General features: G+C 39.7%; 1 protein-coding gene across 4 annotated transcripts in view; it reads right to left on the bottom strand.

The window, feature by feature from the left end:
- The window catches only part of tafa5a (TAFA chemokine like family member 5a), a 329,946-nt gene that overhangs the window by 12,691 nt on the left and 300,255 nt on the right, over positions 1–17,000 (bottom strand). For all 4 annotated transcript variants that reach the window (XM_088072751.1, XM_088072752.1, XM_088072753.1 and 1 more), the window contains one exon: positions 9,745–9,872. In XM_088072751.1, the coding sequence (XP_087928877.1) occupies positions 9,745–9,872 (128 nt within the window). The remainder of the gene's footprint in view (positions 1–9,744; positions 9,873–17,000) is intronic.

The raw sequence follows: 17,000 nt of genomic DNA, 5'->3' as shown, positions 1-17,000 counted from the left end.
CTGGGCAGTATAATACAGGTAGAGGTGCTTTCATTGGCTAGAAGAGACTTTGGGTTTAAGCAATGCTGGCCACTTAGCAGATCAATCCCACAAGCTCTTAGGCAGTTAATAAGAACCTAAAAGGCAGACTTTTTCATTCTAGTGTCTGTCCCTCTCTCTTACTAAAAGTCCCAGTATATTTCCCAAAATGGAGGATTTGGTATTTTCTAAGCCTGAGACAATGTGCTGACTTTGCTTCCTCTAGAAACAAGCTGGCAGACACAGCTAATGGTTAGCAGCAACAGGGTCTCTTTTTCTTTCCCCCTTTCTGTCTTGGCCTGTCTGGGGTGGCCATGCAGCTGTCTTCTTAGTGGTGATTCTGTTCAACCCACTGTTGGAAGTGTCTGGAGGGCCCAGAGGGATCAATTACCAAGGCTGGTACCGACCCAGAACCACAGGGGGGGAGGGGCACGGTGATGGTAGGGCTTTGGGGGATCCCATCAGGCCCATACTGAACCGGCTCCACAGAGAGACGAAGAGGACTAAACAGAAAGGAAGTGATGGGAGGAGGGGTGGGAGGCCCTCAGCACTTGCTTACAAACCCCAATCGAAAGAGCTTTTTCATACTCTGGCAAACACATGCTGTCACTGGCAGATGTATAAATGCGTAAATACTCCAGGAGCTTACAGGGAGACTCGGACTGGCCCGGGGATTGTCATGTGTACACTGCACCCTTTGTAGAAAAATGCTGTTTGTGTGGGGATAAAAACAGCCTTTATCTCCATGCACATACATAGCAACGTACACACTTACAGACTACATGCTTGCAGAGTACCTCCAGAGGGTATATACATGGGCTCATTGTATTAAACATTATACCCAAGCTCACAAATTTCTCCTCATCCCTTACTCCTCTCCGAAAAGTCTTGATTACAGTAATCACAGTCTTTCTCTCAGGAGGTGCCACTTCTGTTCACAGCGCTCTGTTCACAGCCTAAATAGCCCAATCAGGAGCGACCTAATGGAACGTATGATTAAGACCCAGTTACACATTTAGGGATCTTTAGTCATTTCACTTGTTCCGGTTCCTTCCTTTTGAGTCACTGTTTCCCACAATGTCTGAAAATGATAGTGTGCTGTATCACTGCACGTAACAGCACTCAACAATGATGAGATGCATTAGACCATTGACGTAGATTTTGGGGGGGATGCAGTGGACACATCCCCCTTGATATTTAGAAAATGTGCATTTGTCCCACTCAATTATAACTTTAAAGTAGCAGAGCACTTTTATTCTGATGGAATTCAGACATTTCCACCATATATTGATGCCGTAAAGGCATAAATTGATGTACACAAATTCACCAGAATGCAGGAAATTATTGACACTCAGAATTTCCTGGGGGCAGGACTAGAGGCTAACATTTTTTCGGGATTCCTGTGAGAATCAAATGGTATGGAAGTCAGTTTCTCTATTCCTCATGTGACTGGGATGGGACAGGAAATGAAGTTAACAGGAGCAAACGGGACAGGAAGTAACCAGCTAGTTCCTTTCCAGAGAGCATAGAAAATATACGCCTGTAAGTATGAGTGTCATTTTATGTTAAGCATGTGAATGAAAATGGATCATTTGTTAAAATAATATTGTGACTCTGATGGTAATTTTCAATGTTTGATAATGGCAATTTCCAGTATGTGTCACCAAGTTAACAGACTAAGCGCTGGTGTTTTGCCATATGGTTTTCGCTGCTAAAATCAGATTCAGCAAAAGATTTATTACCAAGTAGGTTTTCACGAACAAGGAATTTGCCTAGGTGTTTGGTGCATACAATAAACACATTAAGAGGACGTACAATGCATAGGCAATTTTAACATTATGCATTACTGATAGTATAAGCATGTGCTTACTTTTACTACTTCTACTTCAATACTAACACTAACACTACTACTTCTACTTCAGTATCAATAAGCATTCTTATATTTATTATTTAAAAAAACAAACAAACACGCAAATGGGATGGGACAGGTGTCATTGTTGTGGGACTGAGACTCGACAGGAAGGTTTTTGTGTGTGTGTGTGTGTGTGTGTCTGTGTGTGTGGGAATAGGATGGGACAGGAGTGAAAATATACTCCTTTGTCACCCTCTACATTTGACTAAATTTCAGGATAACAAATGCTCTTGTTTTTGCTGTCTAAATCATTTGAAAACATTAGCTACAGCCTGTGTATTGGATGTCATGTAAACAGCATGTCAACAGTGGTTAAAAAAAAAGTATCTTGGCAGTTTATTTCCCTGCAGTTTCAGTTTGTGAAATTATAACTTAGTGAAAGAGAACTACTTTTGAAAGGACTTAACCAGCAGTGAAAGGCTTAACAACAGGAGCCACTGTTTGATGCGCACCAACTGACTTAAAAAATGTTTTATGACGCTGTACGTCTGACTGGCCCAAATCCCCTTCTCTGTCTTTCACTCACACTGCTCTTTTCTTCCCTCACCCTGCTTTTTAAAAAATTGTTCGTCTTATCGGGCTGTCACAAAAGCCGCCAAGATAACCCGAGGTGATTTCGTTTTCTCCTCTAATGGCGCACTCACTCTGCCTCTTTCTCGCCGAGCTCCCCGCGTCGGCACATGCAGAGAGAGATAGCTCCTTGCGCTGTTTCATCTGCCAGTCTAAAATGGTGGAGGGCACAATGCAGAGCATCCTCCTCTCTGGAGAGAGACGGCAGTAAGCCTTTCACTGAGAGACGGAGGTATAGGAGATGACTGTTGAGACTACATATCGCTTTGCCAAAAGAGAGCACTTAGGAAAGGCAGCAAAGGCAGCATTTGACTGTGGTAACCGTGTGATAAAATGTAAATTCAAACCATTTAGTGTCATGGAGGGAGGAAAGTATAATGGGCGTGGGGAATTAACCCCTGGTTGCTGTGTTAAAGTATGTCCACAGTATATCAAGTAATATCTTGCAGATGAGCTTTCCAGGGATCGTGACAATGATTGTGTCATCAGGATGTTGTGACTATTACAACACTATTGTGTCCAAAATGTCAATATTGCACCATAGGTTGGAAACAGCACAGTATCTTTTTATCTGATGTTGTTTGCACTACAAATTATTTTCAAGTGGGCAACACAGAAAACTGAAGGCATCTGTCATATATGTCATGTTTTCAAGTGTCAACTCCCAATTTATAACTTGTACTTTCAATTCAGTCCACTCAGTCTCCTCTATCTGCCCCCTTAGTTTCTTTTGATAGCTTTCCATTATAGAAATATATGCAATTTAAAATGCCACCAATCAAAGATTTGCCACTAGATATTTGAAGTAATTTGTGAAACAATGTGTTTCTGATTTCACAAGCAACAGGCTTTTTCATTTTTAGCCAAGACTATACATTTTGTCAGCTACCAGATTTAATCTGCTGTAGTTTTAGTGTAAGTAACAATAATAATAATAAGTGGTTCTCAACCTTTTTGTGTTAAGTATTCTCCTAATTGTATAAATATTGGTTCGTTGACACCCACTGAATAAGATTCAGGGACCTCCATCTGAAAAGATTTTGGTTGTTAGATATCTTATTAAAACCAGAATTCTTTAGTTGTCAACTACAGTTGACGAGATTACTGTAAAGGAAGGAAGTGAATCCTATGATCAGAATAGTTATTTGGTACTCTTACTCACAAAAGATTCACTTCTTTAGGAAATTAAATAGTGAAAATAAAACACTTCTCCATTTTTCTGGGGTTCCCCAGATGCCAATTTGCAGATCCTAGGATGACCCTACTCCCACTATAATTAGCTAGTAGTCATTGCCTTCATTGGTTGGTTGGGTTAGGTTTAGGCACGAAGAGTGGGATTGGTTAAGGTGAGGCTAAGAATGTCAGGGTACGCCAACCAGAGGCAGAGTAAGGTGGGCTATTCCTTCACTGTCTTAGGAAGCCCAAATCTGCTCCACGGACCCTAAGTTGAGAACCCCTGGTCTAAAACAATGTTTCTCAAATGGGGGTACACATATCACTAGGGGTACTAGGGGTAGGCGTACCTGCACTTACACTGTGCAGGAGTACCCAGTAAGTGAGTTTTTTTTTTTTTTTTTTAAATGTTAATTAAAAAATGTCAGTCATACATAACTGAAAATAATTATAATCACCAAACTATATATGCAAATTATCAAAAGACAGTTCAATGCAACTGCAATGCCATTCAGTTGTTATTGCATCTTGCCAAAAAATTGGTTTGCCCTGAATTTATTGATGGCTTCTAAACATTTGGAAAGTAGCATTTTTTTAACATTTTTTTTTAATGTCAGGGCTGTTGTTTAAAGATTCTCCATGCAACTTTGGAGAAAGGTGTTTGATTGTTGAGTCTCCATTCCCAGGTATTCAAATAGGAACCCTTTGGGTTGGTGGTTTGGTCCGATTACTGACCTCATCAGAGTTATATGCAGCACTAAATCAGACGCTGATGGTGCAGCACTGTAATGTACCTCTTCATGTGGGGGGTACTTGAACAAAAACTATTCTAAGAGGGAATAATATTGCAAAAAGTTTGAGAACCAGCAGACTGGCTCGTTTTAAAATATGAACCTTGTAAAAGATTCTTTAATATGCACATGGTGAAAGTATGATATAAAAGACTGCGGCTATCAAGCTACATGTCCCAGGCAAATGATCCAGATAGAGGCATTGTCTGTCTCCATTTTAGGACTTCTTTTTACAGTACTATAAATAGAAATGGATGATTTGAGAACTTATATAGAGGAATATACTTAGACAAGCACCACAGTGGTGAGGTATATGCTTTGTATTATCAAAGCGTATGCTTCATCTTTACAGGACAAAAGGAGCCTAGTTACAGTCGCTAAACTATGATTGGACAACTGGTACTCAGGGGCAGGATTAAGTGAATGGTCAGTCCCCAAACCTTTGAACATTTGGTTACATCAGTGACGGATTTCTCCGCCCAGTATTCGTCTTAGTGATTATTCATCATTTTTATGCCCATATGAGTTGCCATAAAGCATGCTTTTTGGCAGACAACTGCTTTTATGTACTCAGGTAAAACAAGAAAAGAAAATTAAGTGGTTTCGGATGGACATGCAGTTGAGTGTCCATGTGCATTTTATTGTTCCATTAATACAGTTAAGTGAACTCAAGGAGCTCATTTATAGTCTTTGAGCTTGATACGGTTCATCTGAGGGATTCCATTTTCTGTTAGGTCAACCCTTTAGAGGAGAAACTTGTATTGGCGAGACTCTTGATACTGAAATAAATTACATGCTGTACAGCTTCACAAGTGCACCTCCATTTGATGTGTGTCCTTTTCAGCTGCGCTTGTTGTGTGCTGCTAATAAAAGTAACCTCGCTCAAAACGTCACTGTCAACAATGAGCAATGTACATATCAATCTTCATATGTTTCTTCTGGAGCCAGCTCCTAGAAAAATCCATATTGTGTTTTTTTATTGGCAGGTACAACGTGTACTCTACAAAGCAGGGTCAGTCTAAGATAAATGCACAAAGAGGGGGACGGAGAGGAGAAAGACAAGAAAGTGAGAGACAGGGAGGAAAATGTGAAAAAAATGATAGCAAGAGAAAGTGAAAAAGACAGAGGAGTCAAGCAGGTAGAAGACAAGTATGAGAGGAAGTTATTTTTAAAGCACATGAAATGGTGGCCGCTGAGAGGTTGAGACGCACAGCATATATCTAATCTGCCTTGCCACTCATACCGTTCAGCATTGCAGACTAAAGGTAGAAGAGAGGTCATCCTGAACAACAATCTCCCTCTGTTTGACAGAGAAAACACAAACTCTCAAACATTTGACCAATACACGCAAACCGCCTCCTGACATTTGTCCAAAATAGCCCTTTATGGGGCTATGGGGCTGAGTCAGATTGACTTGGCTTAGTCAAATGCCCAGAGGGACATGTCTGTTTGTCTGCATTGATGTTTTCGCACAAACACCTGACGGACAGGTCGGACATGCTCAGTGGACTGTGCACAGCCCAGCAGTCATCCTAAGGCGATATTGGGGCTGCAGTTTGGGTTTAACCTTGAAAAGCCTTAAGGGAAGGGGCCATTTGTTCAAAGTTAACCAGAGGGAGGCTGAGGAGTAAATTGTTTGTTTTCATTTTGCCCGTCATTCTCCCTTGGGTCAGCAGATAACAAGAGGTTTATGTAATTTTTTTCCTTTGGAGAAACAGCCTTAACCTTTAATGCATTTTAGGCAATTTTAGGTTACATGCATGGTTATGAAGTCAAAATCTTCCAGACTTTGCTCCCAGAGATGAGAGGGAGCGGTCACATTAGGCCAGTTCCTCCATCACATAAATGAATATTTTTAGAAGAATTTCAAACAATGACCTGGAGTCTGCTTGTTGCCAGATATTAGAATCTTTGACAGTGAAAGCTGCTTAAACACACACACACACACACACACACACACACACACACACACATACACGGACAGGCACAGATGAGTGCACATAGCTGTCCAGCCATTTGACGAGCTGTCACCAAGCTTAAAGTAGCCAATGAAGCAAGCAAGAAATACCTGTCACGTCTCACATATTGTCAGTGTAAGCCGGTGAGAGGTACATTGACTGACGTCCTAAGCAGGATATGAAATGTGCATGTAGGCCAAAGCATACAGGGGTAGGCAGGAACACATATTCAAAACTCTGAACAACTGAAAATATCAGTACGAGCATGTTAACATACACGTAAGAACGCACATGCATCTATTAGCCTTCGAATGACCGCCACATTTACATACCACCTCCAACACACACTAGCAGTTATATGTGTCAAATATAACAAATGGATGCAGCTATATGCTACCTATGTGTGTGTGGGCTATCTGCCTGCCATGATAACAAATTACATCGTAGGTGGAACGTGTCACAGCTGTCACCTGAGTCTCCACAACCACGTATATTCAGGTTGGTGTCAGGCTGCTGAGAGACTCATACCACAGTAAAAGCACTGAGGCAGCAGCTGACTGATAGCAAACCATATCATCTGGGTTCAGTGTGTGCATCTGCTATGTGTTTGTATTTATGTGTGTGTTTGTCTTTCAGCAGGAAGGCATAAACAAGTTAGTCAGCTGATGACTAAATCATGACAGATGCATTAATGATGCCCCACCGGTCCTCAGTGTTCACCCATTGACATTCACAGATAGGGCAGCTGTGTTGTGTGAGTGTGTTGTGTAACATGTTTCTCAACTGAGACCTCTTTAATTGCTACAGTATAGACTGCGCATGCATACAAGCGAGAGAGCAACAGTGTTTACGTCTCTTGTAAAGCAGTGGGAGGATGTAAGGGGGATAGGCAGGTGTGTGTGTGTTGGGCTGAAGTGGAGGGGAGGAGGCTGGGAGAGCTGGTGATAGGGTTTGAAGGACGGGCGGTTGAATGGATGGGCGGCATCTTAGCAAATACAAGTGGTGGCTCCCCATCTGCTGCCATCATTAACATTAAGAGCGTCCCTAATTCAAGCTAATTGCTGGTGACGAGGAAGTAAACAAACCGCGTACAGTTTGTGGAGATGAGCTGAAGACGAGGCGGGTGGGAGGGAAACGTTTTCAAGGGATTGTGAAGTGGAATGCTCAACTGGTTTTCTAACTGTTAGCAATGTACTTGTGGCTGACAGTGTGTGAGCTGGCCCAAAGTGCGGTAACAGGGCAACATTTTGAGCTGGTGCTCAAAGGTCTAAACAAAAAGACTGAACATTTCTTATATCACCAACAAATCTCCAGAGGACGTTGTTTAAAGTAATTACTTTCATATTAAGAATGGGTCAAATGACGATATAAAAGGGGTGACTGACTGATATAATGGTCATCTAATTGGCCCATAAAAGCATATATATGTTGCCTGAAATGCATAATGTGAAAAGTTTATTTTTAACAGAACAAAATACAGAAAAAGATGCTTTTAGTAATTTAAAATGATCAAATTCCAAATTAAGTTTAATGTTTCAGTGCACTGATGTCATTGTTGACAATAACATTCATTGTTGAACTGTAAAATATCCTGCTTCAATTACGTATCTCTGTCACAAGTATTTGATAATCATATCTGAGGGATAACTGGATTGCATTATAGACACATATATATATCTAGATATATATATATATATGTAACGTCTGCAGATATATCAGTCTCTGAATTCTTTACTCTCCAATACTGATATTAACATCGGCACAAAATACAGTATCGGTTGGGCTCTACACTGTAGTTCAATTCAACAGAGCAATTTAGTGTCTTTTAGCTTTTTGTTTTAGTTTACAACCACAACTTTTCAATAAAAAAAAATTAAAATAAACCCACATATGCTTCCAGCCAACGCTATAAACTGGATATAAAGAAGGATGGTGCATGTCCACTTCCTCCCACGTTTTTGTATAAAAATTAGGCCAAAATATCCTGGATAACAAGCCCAGCCATCTTGCATTCCTAAATTTGGAGCCAGAATATGCGCAGTAGCGATCCAGAGGTGGAACCATGAATCCGTGGTACCAAGTTCCTGAAAAACTCCTTTTTAAACCATCAAATAACTAATTAAAAACTAGATGATAAGAAATTTTTTTGTAATTTGAGCTTTAGTTTGGCCCATGTCTGATCCGCTACTATGAATGGGGCGGAGATTATGACCTATAGAGCAGCCAGCCACCATGGGGCAATCAAGACTTCACTTTTTGGGGAGCCATTATGTTGTCCAAATTTATAGACAATTATTGACAGCGCCAAAAACATTTGACAGCTAAAGAGCCATTCTTCATTGAATTTGGTGGAGACCTAAACTGAGCTACAAGAGGAGTAAATATTGGTCTTATATCTGTCAGATGGTCAGAAACATGGCTCCAAATGAATGCTTGCGTTCATTTTATGTTATATTAAGACAGCAATATCTATCCAAATTTTACTTGCATCAGCTTTCATTGACCACCCTAAGCTATTCCTTATACTAAAGAGAGCTGTTGCTCATAAACGGAGTGTTGTGTGTTTACTACTTAAGACCATCTCCAATGTCGCATACAAATTTTGGCAGTACATTTCACCAATTTCACAATGACAGACTGAAGAACCTCTGCACAGACCATCTCAGGGAAGCTTATCTAATCATCATCTATTACAATTTTTTTTTCAAGATCAGACCGCACATTTTAAAGTGGCTTTTTAATGTGACCATCCCAAGACATACCTGTGTAGAAATGATGCTTTTTAAACAGCATCTCGATATGGTAAATCTGTCAGGTGTATCGATCATCTTGGAAAAGGTGAAGTGCTCACTAACACAGATTTTGACAAATTGGCAAACACAATTTGAGAGAAATAAGTCTTCTGTGTGCATAAAAAAGACTTAGATAGCCTTAAACCTGTGATCTGTGGGAACAAAATCAGAAGTGTGCATTGCTATTTTTGTTCAGTACATATACAGTATGCCTGTAGATGAGAGCTTTTTAATGTGAGCCAATACTCAAAATTGCTTTTATCATCCAGCACAATAATTCCATGTTAAAATGCCCTCTAAACAGTGATGTTTGGCAAACAAAACCATTTGATCATAAGAAATGAAAAAAAATGTGTCCTCAGTTTTTGCTTTACGCATTTGATCTTCTATGCAAATGCTTCATTCTCAGCTCCTACAGTCATGTCCTTCTCAGTGTCAGTGGTGCAGTAAGTGCACACATTTTGCACACACCCACTGGTTTGTGAGTGGTTTTTGTAACCTGGGGGTGCTAAAAGAGAGCCTGAACTCACCGTGGTGGTTTTGACTCGGCCTCCGGGCTGTGTACAAGTCCAGCCAGATTTATTGACTAACAGGTCACAGCCTTCGTCCTCCAAACACGGCACCATCTCACACCACTGCTTTTTCCGAACAATACCAGCTGCAGAGAACACAGAAAGAGAGAAAAGGAACGATTAGATAGGTGAGAAAAAATAGCGGGGATAAACAGATGGAGAGAAATGATAGAGAGAGGTGGATGCAGAGATGTAATGATTAAAATGGAGTGAGTGGGCTGAGGGATGACAGATGGAGTAAGACAGATATGGAGAAAGATTTAACATGATGGAAAATGATGGAAAAGGGGAGATTTGAGAAAAATGTTGAAATACATTTAAATTGAGTTAAAAGATGGAGGGATGTAGAGGGGTGGGTTAGAGAAAAGATAAGAAATGCAGGTGGATGAAGAGCAATGAAGTAAAGAGACAATTGAGAGATACGGGAGCAGGGGATGAGCGATGAGGGAAAGATGGAAAGAATCAGACAGATGGAGGGAGCTGCGATCAGTCAGGTAAATAAAATCAAACATCACAAATGATATTTAGCAAGCTGCATTCTGCAACATTTAAATGGGACGAAATATTTTGTATCTTTTACCACAAGAGAAGAAATATTCTCATATTTCATACACAGGTTTAAAAATCTGACATTTAATGCATTCCACAAGACTTTGTCATGATGTGAAATTTGTATTTTTTGGAGTACTAACTCAAGTACAGTACAGCTCTGCTGTATTTCAGTTTCTACATTTCACAGAAAAGCCCCAGGCTTGAGCAGGTATTACACTCATTTGTACTGTAGGCTTCAGACTGAGACATGAAGATAACGATGATAAATATAGTGACAATTAAATCTGAGGTTTCTCAGTTTGGGGGAAAGTGATGTTGCAGCTGCAATGCAATTGTTCACATTTTGTCCCAAAAGTGCCATTGCTGTTACCTCGTGTTGTTGGTCTTATTACCAACCTCAGTTGCTGATGTGTGGAGGATTACACTGCCATGTGATTTCAGCTTTACACCTGAGCCTGAGTATCTTTTACCCAACAGCGAGGAGTTTGTGCCCCGAGCTTTGCTCTGTTCTTATACATGCTTGACCCATGGAAAAAGCATTCATACCAATCAGTAGGAGCTGCTAGTGACAGGACAATACCTCTTACTGCAACATGTGAATGTCACATAGGCCATTGTGATAACTACCTTTGTTTGATGATAATTTGTCGCAGAAATAATTGCGATAAACAATGTCAAAGGACATTTTATGCAACTGATATAAAGATAACACATTAGCAAAATAACTCAAGTACACCCTTTCAAAAACAATGAACATTTAATTCCGAAGAATAGCAATTTTAATTGGAAAAAAAAAAAAAAGAACTAACGCATGTACACACAAAGGGCAATGTCATAAGATATATGGACATGACCGCCATAATTATAGTGTCAGGTCTAATGTTTGATGTAGTATTTGCTGTTTAGCATAAGGACAAGCTACATATCTGGCTTTTATGCATTTGTTAATTGTGATTCTTGAACATGTGTGCAAAACAGTCAGCTTTGTGATTCTGACCGGTGACCAAAACCTGACATTTTGTTGGTCAAAACACTAGTTCTGAAATCAGTTATCGTCATAAGGATTTTAGTAATTGTCATTGTGATGCAGCAGAACTTGGCAAAACTAATCTGTACACAGCAAGCTGGCACGCAACCACATGCTACAAAGACAGTTTGTGCAGCAGGTAAAAAACACTCCACTTCGGCCTACTTATGATTCAGCCCCTCATGATTGGCCTAAAGGGATACATGGTTCTGCAAAACTTCACCAGATATCCTAAAACAAGAGTCTAAACATTGACAACTGTACAGTCAATATGTCTTTAACAAAACAAATACAGTAAAAATATCCACTTTTATATAGTCAACAGTGATAAATATCATTGTATTTAAAAACACTTTAAATCTGCTAATCCTGGAACATGACAGGTGTTGTCTTTGAGGGTGTACTTGAGTTCAACTGTCAGGAATTTGGGGGTAAGTCAAAAAGAAAAAAAGCCACTTCCCTGTTGACACCATCTTAAACTCCAACAAGGATATCAGCAATAATTTCAGTATGCTCCAAAGCAACAGCAGACAAGTAGTAACAGAAAATCAGACATGAGAGGTAATGAGCATTTGAAAAAAGATGCCAAAGGACCACAAATTTTCATTAAACCACAACAGCCAGAAAAAAACAATCACATCTCAAAATAATAAAACAATCCTCCTGCCACTTCCAAAACATACCCTGTGGAGATTTCATTGTAAACAAACATTTTTGTAAACAAATATGATTTTGCTCTACATAAACTCAGCAGAGTTTATCAAAGTAATGTCTGTTGGGAAAAGAAGACGAGAAGAAAAAGTGAATTTATGGGTCATTATGTATGTGGTGTAATGAGGTGCTTTTGGTGTAATAATAATAATAATAAAAAAAAACTTTCAAGATAACGTGTGTAATCACAGCCCTGCGTCTCAGGTCGGCTATATAAATCTTCACAAATCAGACATTGCATTAAAAAGGGTTCAAGGATAAAAAGTAAGCAACACTTGACCACTAGCGTATGTAAATCACAAAGACAGAAAAGGATATGAGATGAACTGAGATAGGAGAGAGGATGAAGACGAAGAATAAGCATATCTAGATAACATTCTTGACCGTAACAGAATATGGGCAAGATAAAGAAAGACAGATACATACATTCATGCTCATATTTGTATGCATTTATGGATGGAAAATGGCATTCTTAAATGGATAACAGTTAAACCCAGAATGAATTATAGGCCAAACATACATCATAGTCTCTTTGCCATGGCGTTCATGGCATACTGGGTCCCTTAAAGTATGAGAGAATGGTGCTCGCTTCCATATCTATAAATTTGCTCTAAGGGCACCTTCAGTAGCTGTCATAACCCCGCATGTAGATCATCAGTGAGCGCTGTATGCAATACTGATATCTGTTCACCATAAACAATATCAATACATCAGTCAATCCATGAAATATGTCTACCTTCTCAAGCACTACATGGCTAAATAATGGAAGTACTCTGAGCACTGTGTCAGCACAGTAAAGAGTGAGCTTGAAATTGACACCAATATGAGGCATTATTATTGTTGAGTGCATTTTGCTGACATGCTACTTGAGGTTGAATTACTTGGCTCTACTGTAGAGTAGTTTGCCTCAAGGCTAGCAGCACAAAAACAAACTAAAACATGTGTGACTCGAATATTTTCACTTCAGGGGCAAAGTTACATGTGGGGAACAATGCACTTTCAAATAGATCAAATATCTGAAAACTATTTAATTTTTGTCAGCAATATTTTTTTTTCTTCTAGATCTGAATGTTACAGAAGTTCATTATAGCACTCAGCTAAGCATACATAACCCCATTCTGCTGCCAGTACTGACACATACTTATTGCCATGGACTCCATGCAGTTTATCAACTGAGTGAATCTTTGGCTGTCCAATTCTAGATATCCCCCTAAATTGTATAATAACTTAACTTTCAAATGAAAGCAACTAGTAATACCAGTAAGAAATATAGTACATTTTGAAAGTTACTTGCTGAACCTTGTTCCCCGCACAAATAATTCCATCACTTTTTGGGCTTAAAACCTATTGCAACCATGTGAGCACTGTCGAGAAAAGACTGTCCAAAAGTCTGTGCCCTTATCCCTGTTTTAACATTTATTACATTTCACCCCCCACTGTGATGGCAGACCTTTCATCCCACCTTTGAGTGTGGCAGTTTAAAAAAGCAATAATAACCTTTGCCCTCACATGTGGTTAGACCACACTTCTTACGAACTGGTTTGTTTCAAGCACACTCCGAACACCATCTTTCTCTGTCTTGTCCCTTCAGGGGTTCCTCAAGGATGCAATCTATTCCCCTTGCTTTTCTACATCAACATAAATGTTGTGCATTCTGACAGCAGTGATCTCTACTTCATTATGAATGCTGATGATATTATCCTGCAGGGCGCAAACAGAACCTCCTACTGGCAAGACATCTTGAGCCTTCTTAGACCCCAAAGGTCACAAGCTGTGTCAAGAATACAGAATGACGGCAGATAAATAGGTTCTACCTACAGTACAAACCAATCAACATAAAGGGCAGAGAAATGAGCTGGTCACTGGCAACAGAAACTGAGAACGAATTCCACCCTCTGGGACAAATTTTCACATTTGACCATGAATTATTGACTAATCTTATTTCGTGGTATGGGAAGATCACAATGAAGCAAAACAGGTGAACTGAGACAGGCCTCAACTGCAAAAAAAAAAAAAGCAATCCAGTTTTCCTGTGACTCCAACCATCCTCGAAATCAGCACACCAGATGCTGCCTTCAAGTTGCACACTTAGTCTCAAGTTCAAGACATCCTTTATTCCATTCACTGACTATTTTCACAAGTGTTTTTAAGCACTTCACCCCAAAACTCATTCACACTGTGACTCCCCTAGCCCTCGTTTCTTCTTCTTTTTAAAGAAGCTATTTTATCTCTCTAACATTTTATCACATATTTATTTATTATTTGGAATTTGTCTTTTGTGTGCTTTGTCCTGACGTGTTGTGTGAAGTATCCCAGTGCCCAAGACGAATTTCCATTTTATGTAAATCCAAAGGACAAGAAAGTGTTCCGAATCTGCATCTACAACCAGCTGTACCTCAGCAGCGGTAAATTAAAAGGGGAAGCGAGAGAGCAGACGAGAAAATTAGAGGACATATTGGAAACACACCGCTCGCTGAGGTGAAAGGAAAAACTTGTCAGTTGTAATAGCCCAAGGTTTGGCAGTGTTCTCAAGATTTTTTTTCCCTTCCTTTTCTTATTTAATCCATTACTGTGAATTTATCACATTGTCAGCAAGGTCACTTACACAATTCACTAACCGGTTTTGTTATGCTCCTAAATTACCATCTAGTGGGGTGACCCTCAGCTGATGAAGATGTATAGGCCTGTCAGGTAAATAATAGTAATGAGGGAATGAATGCTGTTATGTGTGTGTACAAGCACTCCTCTCTGCATGTGTGTTAGAGATGTTGTCAACTGTGCCTCGAATGCACCTGATCCACAGAACTACGATAACTACGATAACTACAACTATTTCTTTGACATAACTCCTCAAGCTGATAAAACAAGCATAAGGGTTGCAGCTGTTGAGATCTTTATGATCGCAGCTGTGTTGGATTAATGATGTCAGATTTAAAAATGTGACTGCACAGATGACCTCATGTTGACGGAAGAGATTTCCACATTTGCTGTAATGACATCATAAGGTTATAACAATAACCTTTAAATATTATATTAAGGGTCCTGGATTAAAACTGTCCCTAGATAATGAATACCATTATTCTGTTGGGTAAAATATTCATATTTAGAGCTCAATCAAGAACAAATTTGAATCTAAGTTTCGTAGCCATAACAACTTTTTGTTATTTTCAGCTTGCTGGCCTCCTCTCAAGGTACCCCAGAAATCAAAGGAATACTCCACCAAACCCAATATTTTCAGTATCAAACACTCACACCTGTAGACATTAAAAGGTGGTTCTAAAAACTTTGTAGCATGCTCCTTTGTGGTGATGTCAGCTGTTGTTAGCTTGGATTCACAGTAAAGTACAAAGGATTTCAAGTGACCCAGTTTCACAGTAAAATCAAAGTATCAAAATCCAAAGAAACTTCTCTGACTACTTCTGCAGCACAATCCACTTCTTTGCTATCCATCTGCATGCTCAGTAGGCCCCAACCCTTAATTATTTCAACTAAATCATGGTTGAATTACATGGCGTAATATGGCAAAAACATGGTAAAGGCTCGAGTGATAAATAAAAGCTGTGTATTTAACCACATTTTGGCATAGTGGGGCTTTAATATCCAGCTATGGTGGTTCTTGGATGAAGCTCAGATTCAATTTTTTACAATATATTCAAATAAGTAGAGAACTGGCGCACAAGCATGAAAACAACAAATTGTAAAACCACTTTTGTTGCAAAATTACAACTCCAATTGAGCTACTTGCTTTTCACCATTTCTTTTTTTGTATGTCAATGATATGTCTGTTCATATTACTTTGGACCTACTAGCCAGACAGTGTGATTGAAAATGCAAAGAATGGTGGGCTTCTTTTCTAATGTGGCAACTGATCCAACAACTGTGATTTATTATATAAGCTACTGGACACTGTAAAGACAAGTCAAGACACGGCCCTTATCTGTAACATTTGGATTCACGCCACTAACTAAACTCATCTCCCAGCAACATCTTTTGATAGTGACACTATCTGTTACCATTCGACCATATCACTGCTGTGCTGGTGTGAGGGCAGTGGCTTGTGTTGAAATGTATAAGATTCAAGAGTGATATGAAATCAAAACATCCCTTAAACACCCACCCACACATGAAGGCAACCAGCCACAAACACACCAGTGAGCACAGGCAGACGTGGACAGAAATAAACACACACACACACACACAGGTTTGATGCTATGTGTAAGGGAAGGTATCAGCTGTGGTTTCATCAGCAGGAGATAAGGAGTAGAGAAGGAGAGAACATTATTACACCCTCCATGGGACACTTATCTTCCCTCCAAATGGGAGATCACACTCATGTCAACAGCCAGCATCTTGGCCTAATAAATTCTGTCTAATGCCATGCCAAGCCTGAGATGGCAGGAGAAAGATGTGTGTGTGTGTGTGTGTATGTGTATGTGTGTGAGAGAAAGTGAGAGCACAGGCAGGAAGATAGTAAGAAATCGGATGAAAAAGACAGAAAGTAGACCCAAAGACAGATTGGATCTTGTGTAATAAATGCAGTGCAGCATTCTTCAAGAGATGGTGCTGAGATAAGAAGATGTGCTAAGATAATTACAAACTGTACAGATCAGATATGGTCTGGGCAGGAAGCAGAATCAGCAGTGTGGCGAAGGCTGCAGATGTCGGCCACCAGATATGGTTGGACATTTATTTTCTATAAATATATATATATATGTGAACTATGTTTATGTACGGTTTATATTACTTTGTCAAATTAGTCATGGCGTCCAGGATTCTTAAAGGGTTGTGTTTTATATCAAAATCATTAGTGTGGTGGTGTTACAAATCTCTGTAGGCCTGTATGATTCTTTGCAAACTAGGGATGTGGACTGACACGCATTTATCGATACCAACTCCACTATTGGTTCCTTGTACTGATCCAATT

The sequence above is a fragment of the Plectropomus leopardus genome, chromosome 22, assembly GCF_026936395.1.
Source record: "Plectropomus leopardus strain MGB_pleo_1.0 chromosome 22, ASM2693639v1, whole genome shotgun sequence".
Classification (NCBI taxonomy): domain Eukaryota; kingdom Metazoa; phylum Chordata; class Actinopteri; order Perciformes; family Serranidae; genus Plectropomus; species Plectropomus leopardus.
This window is presented reverse-complemented; position numbering and strand designations above follow the sequence as displayed.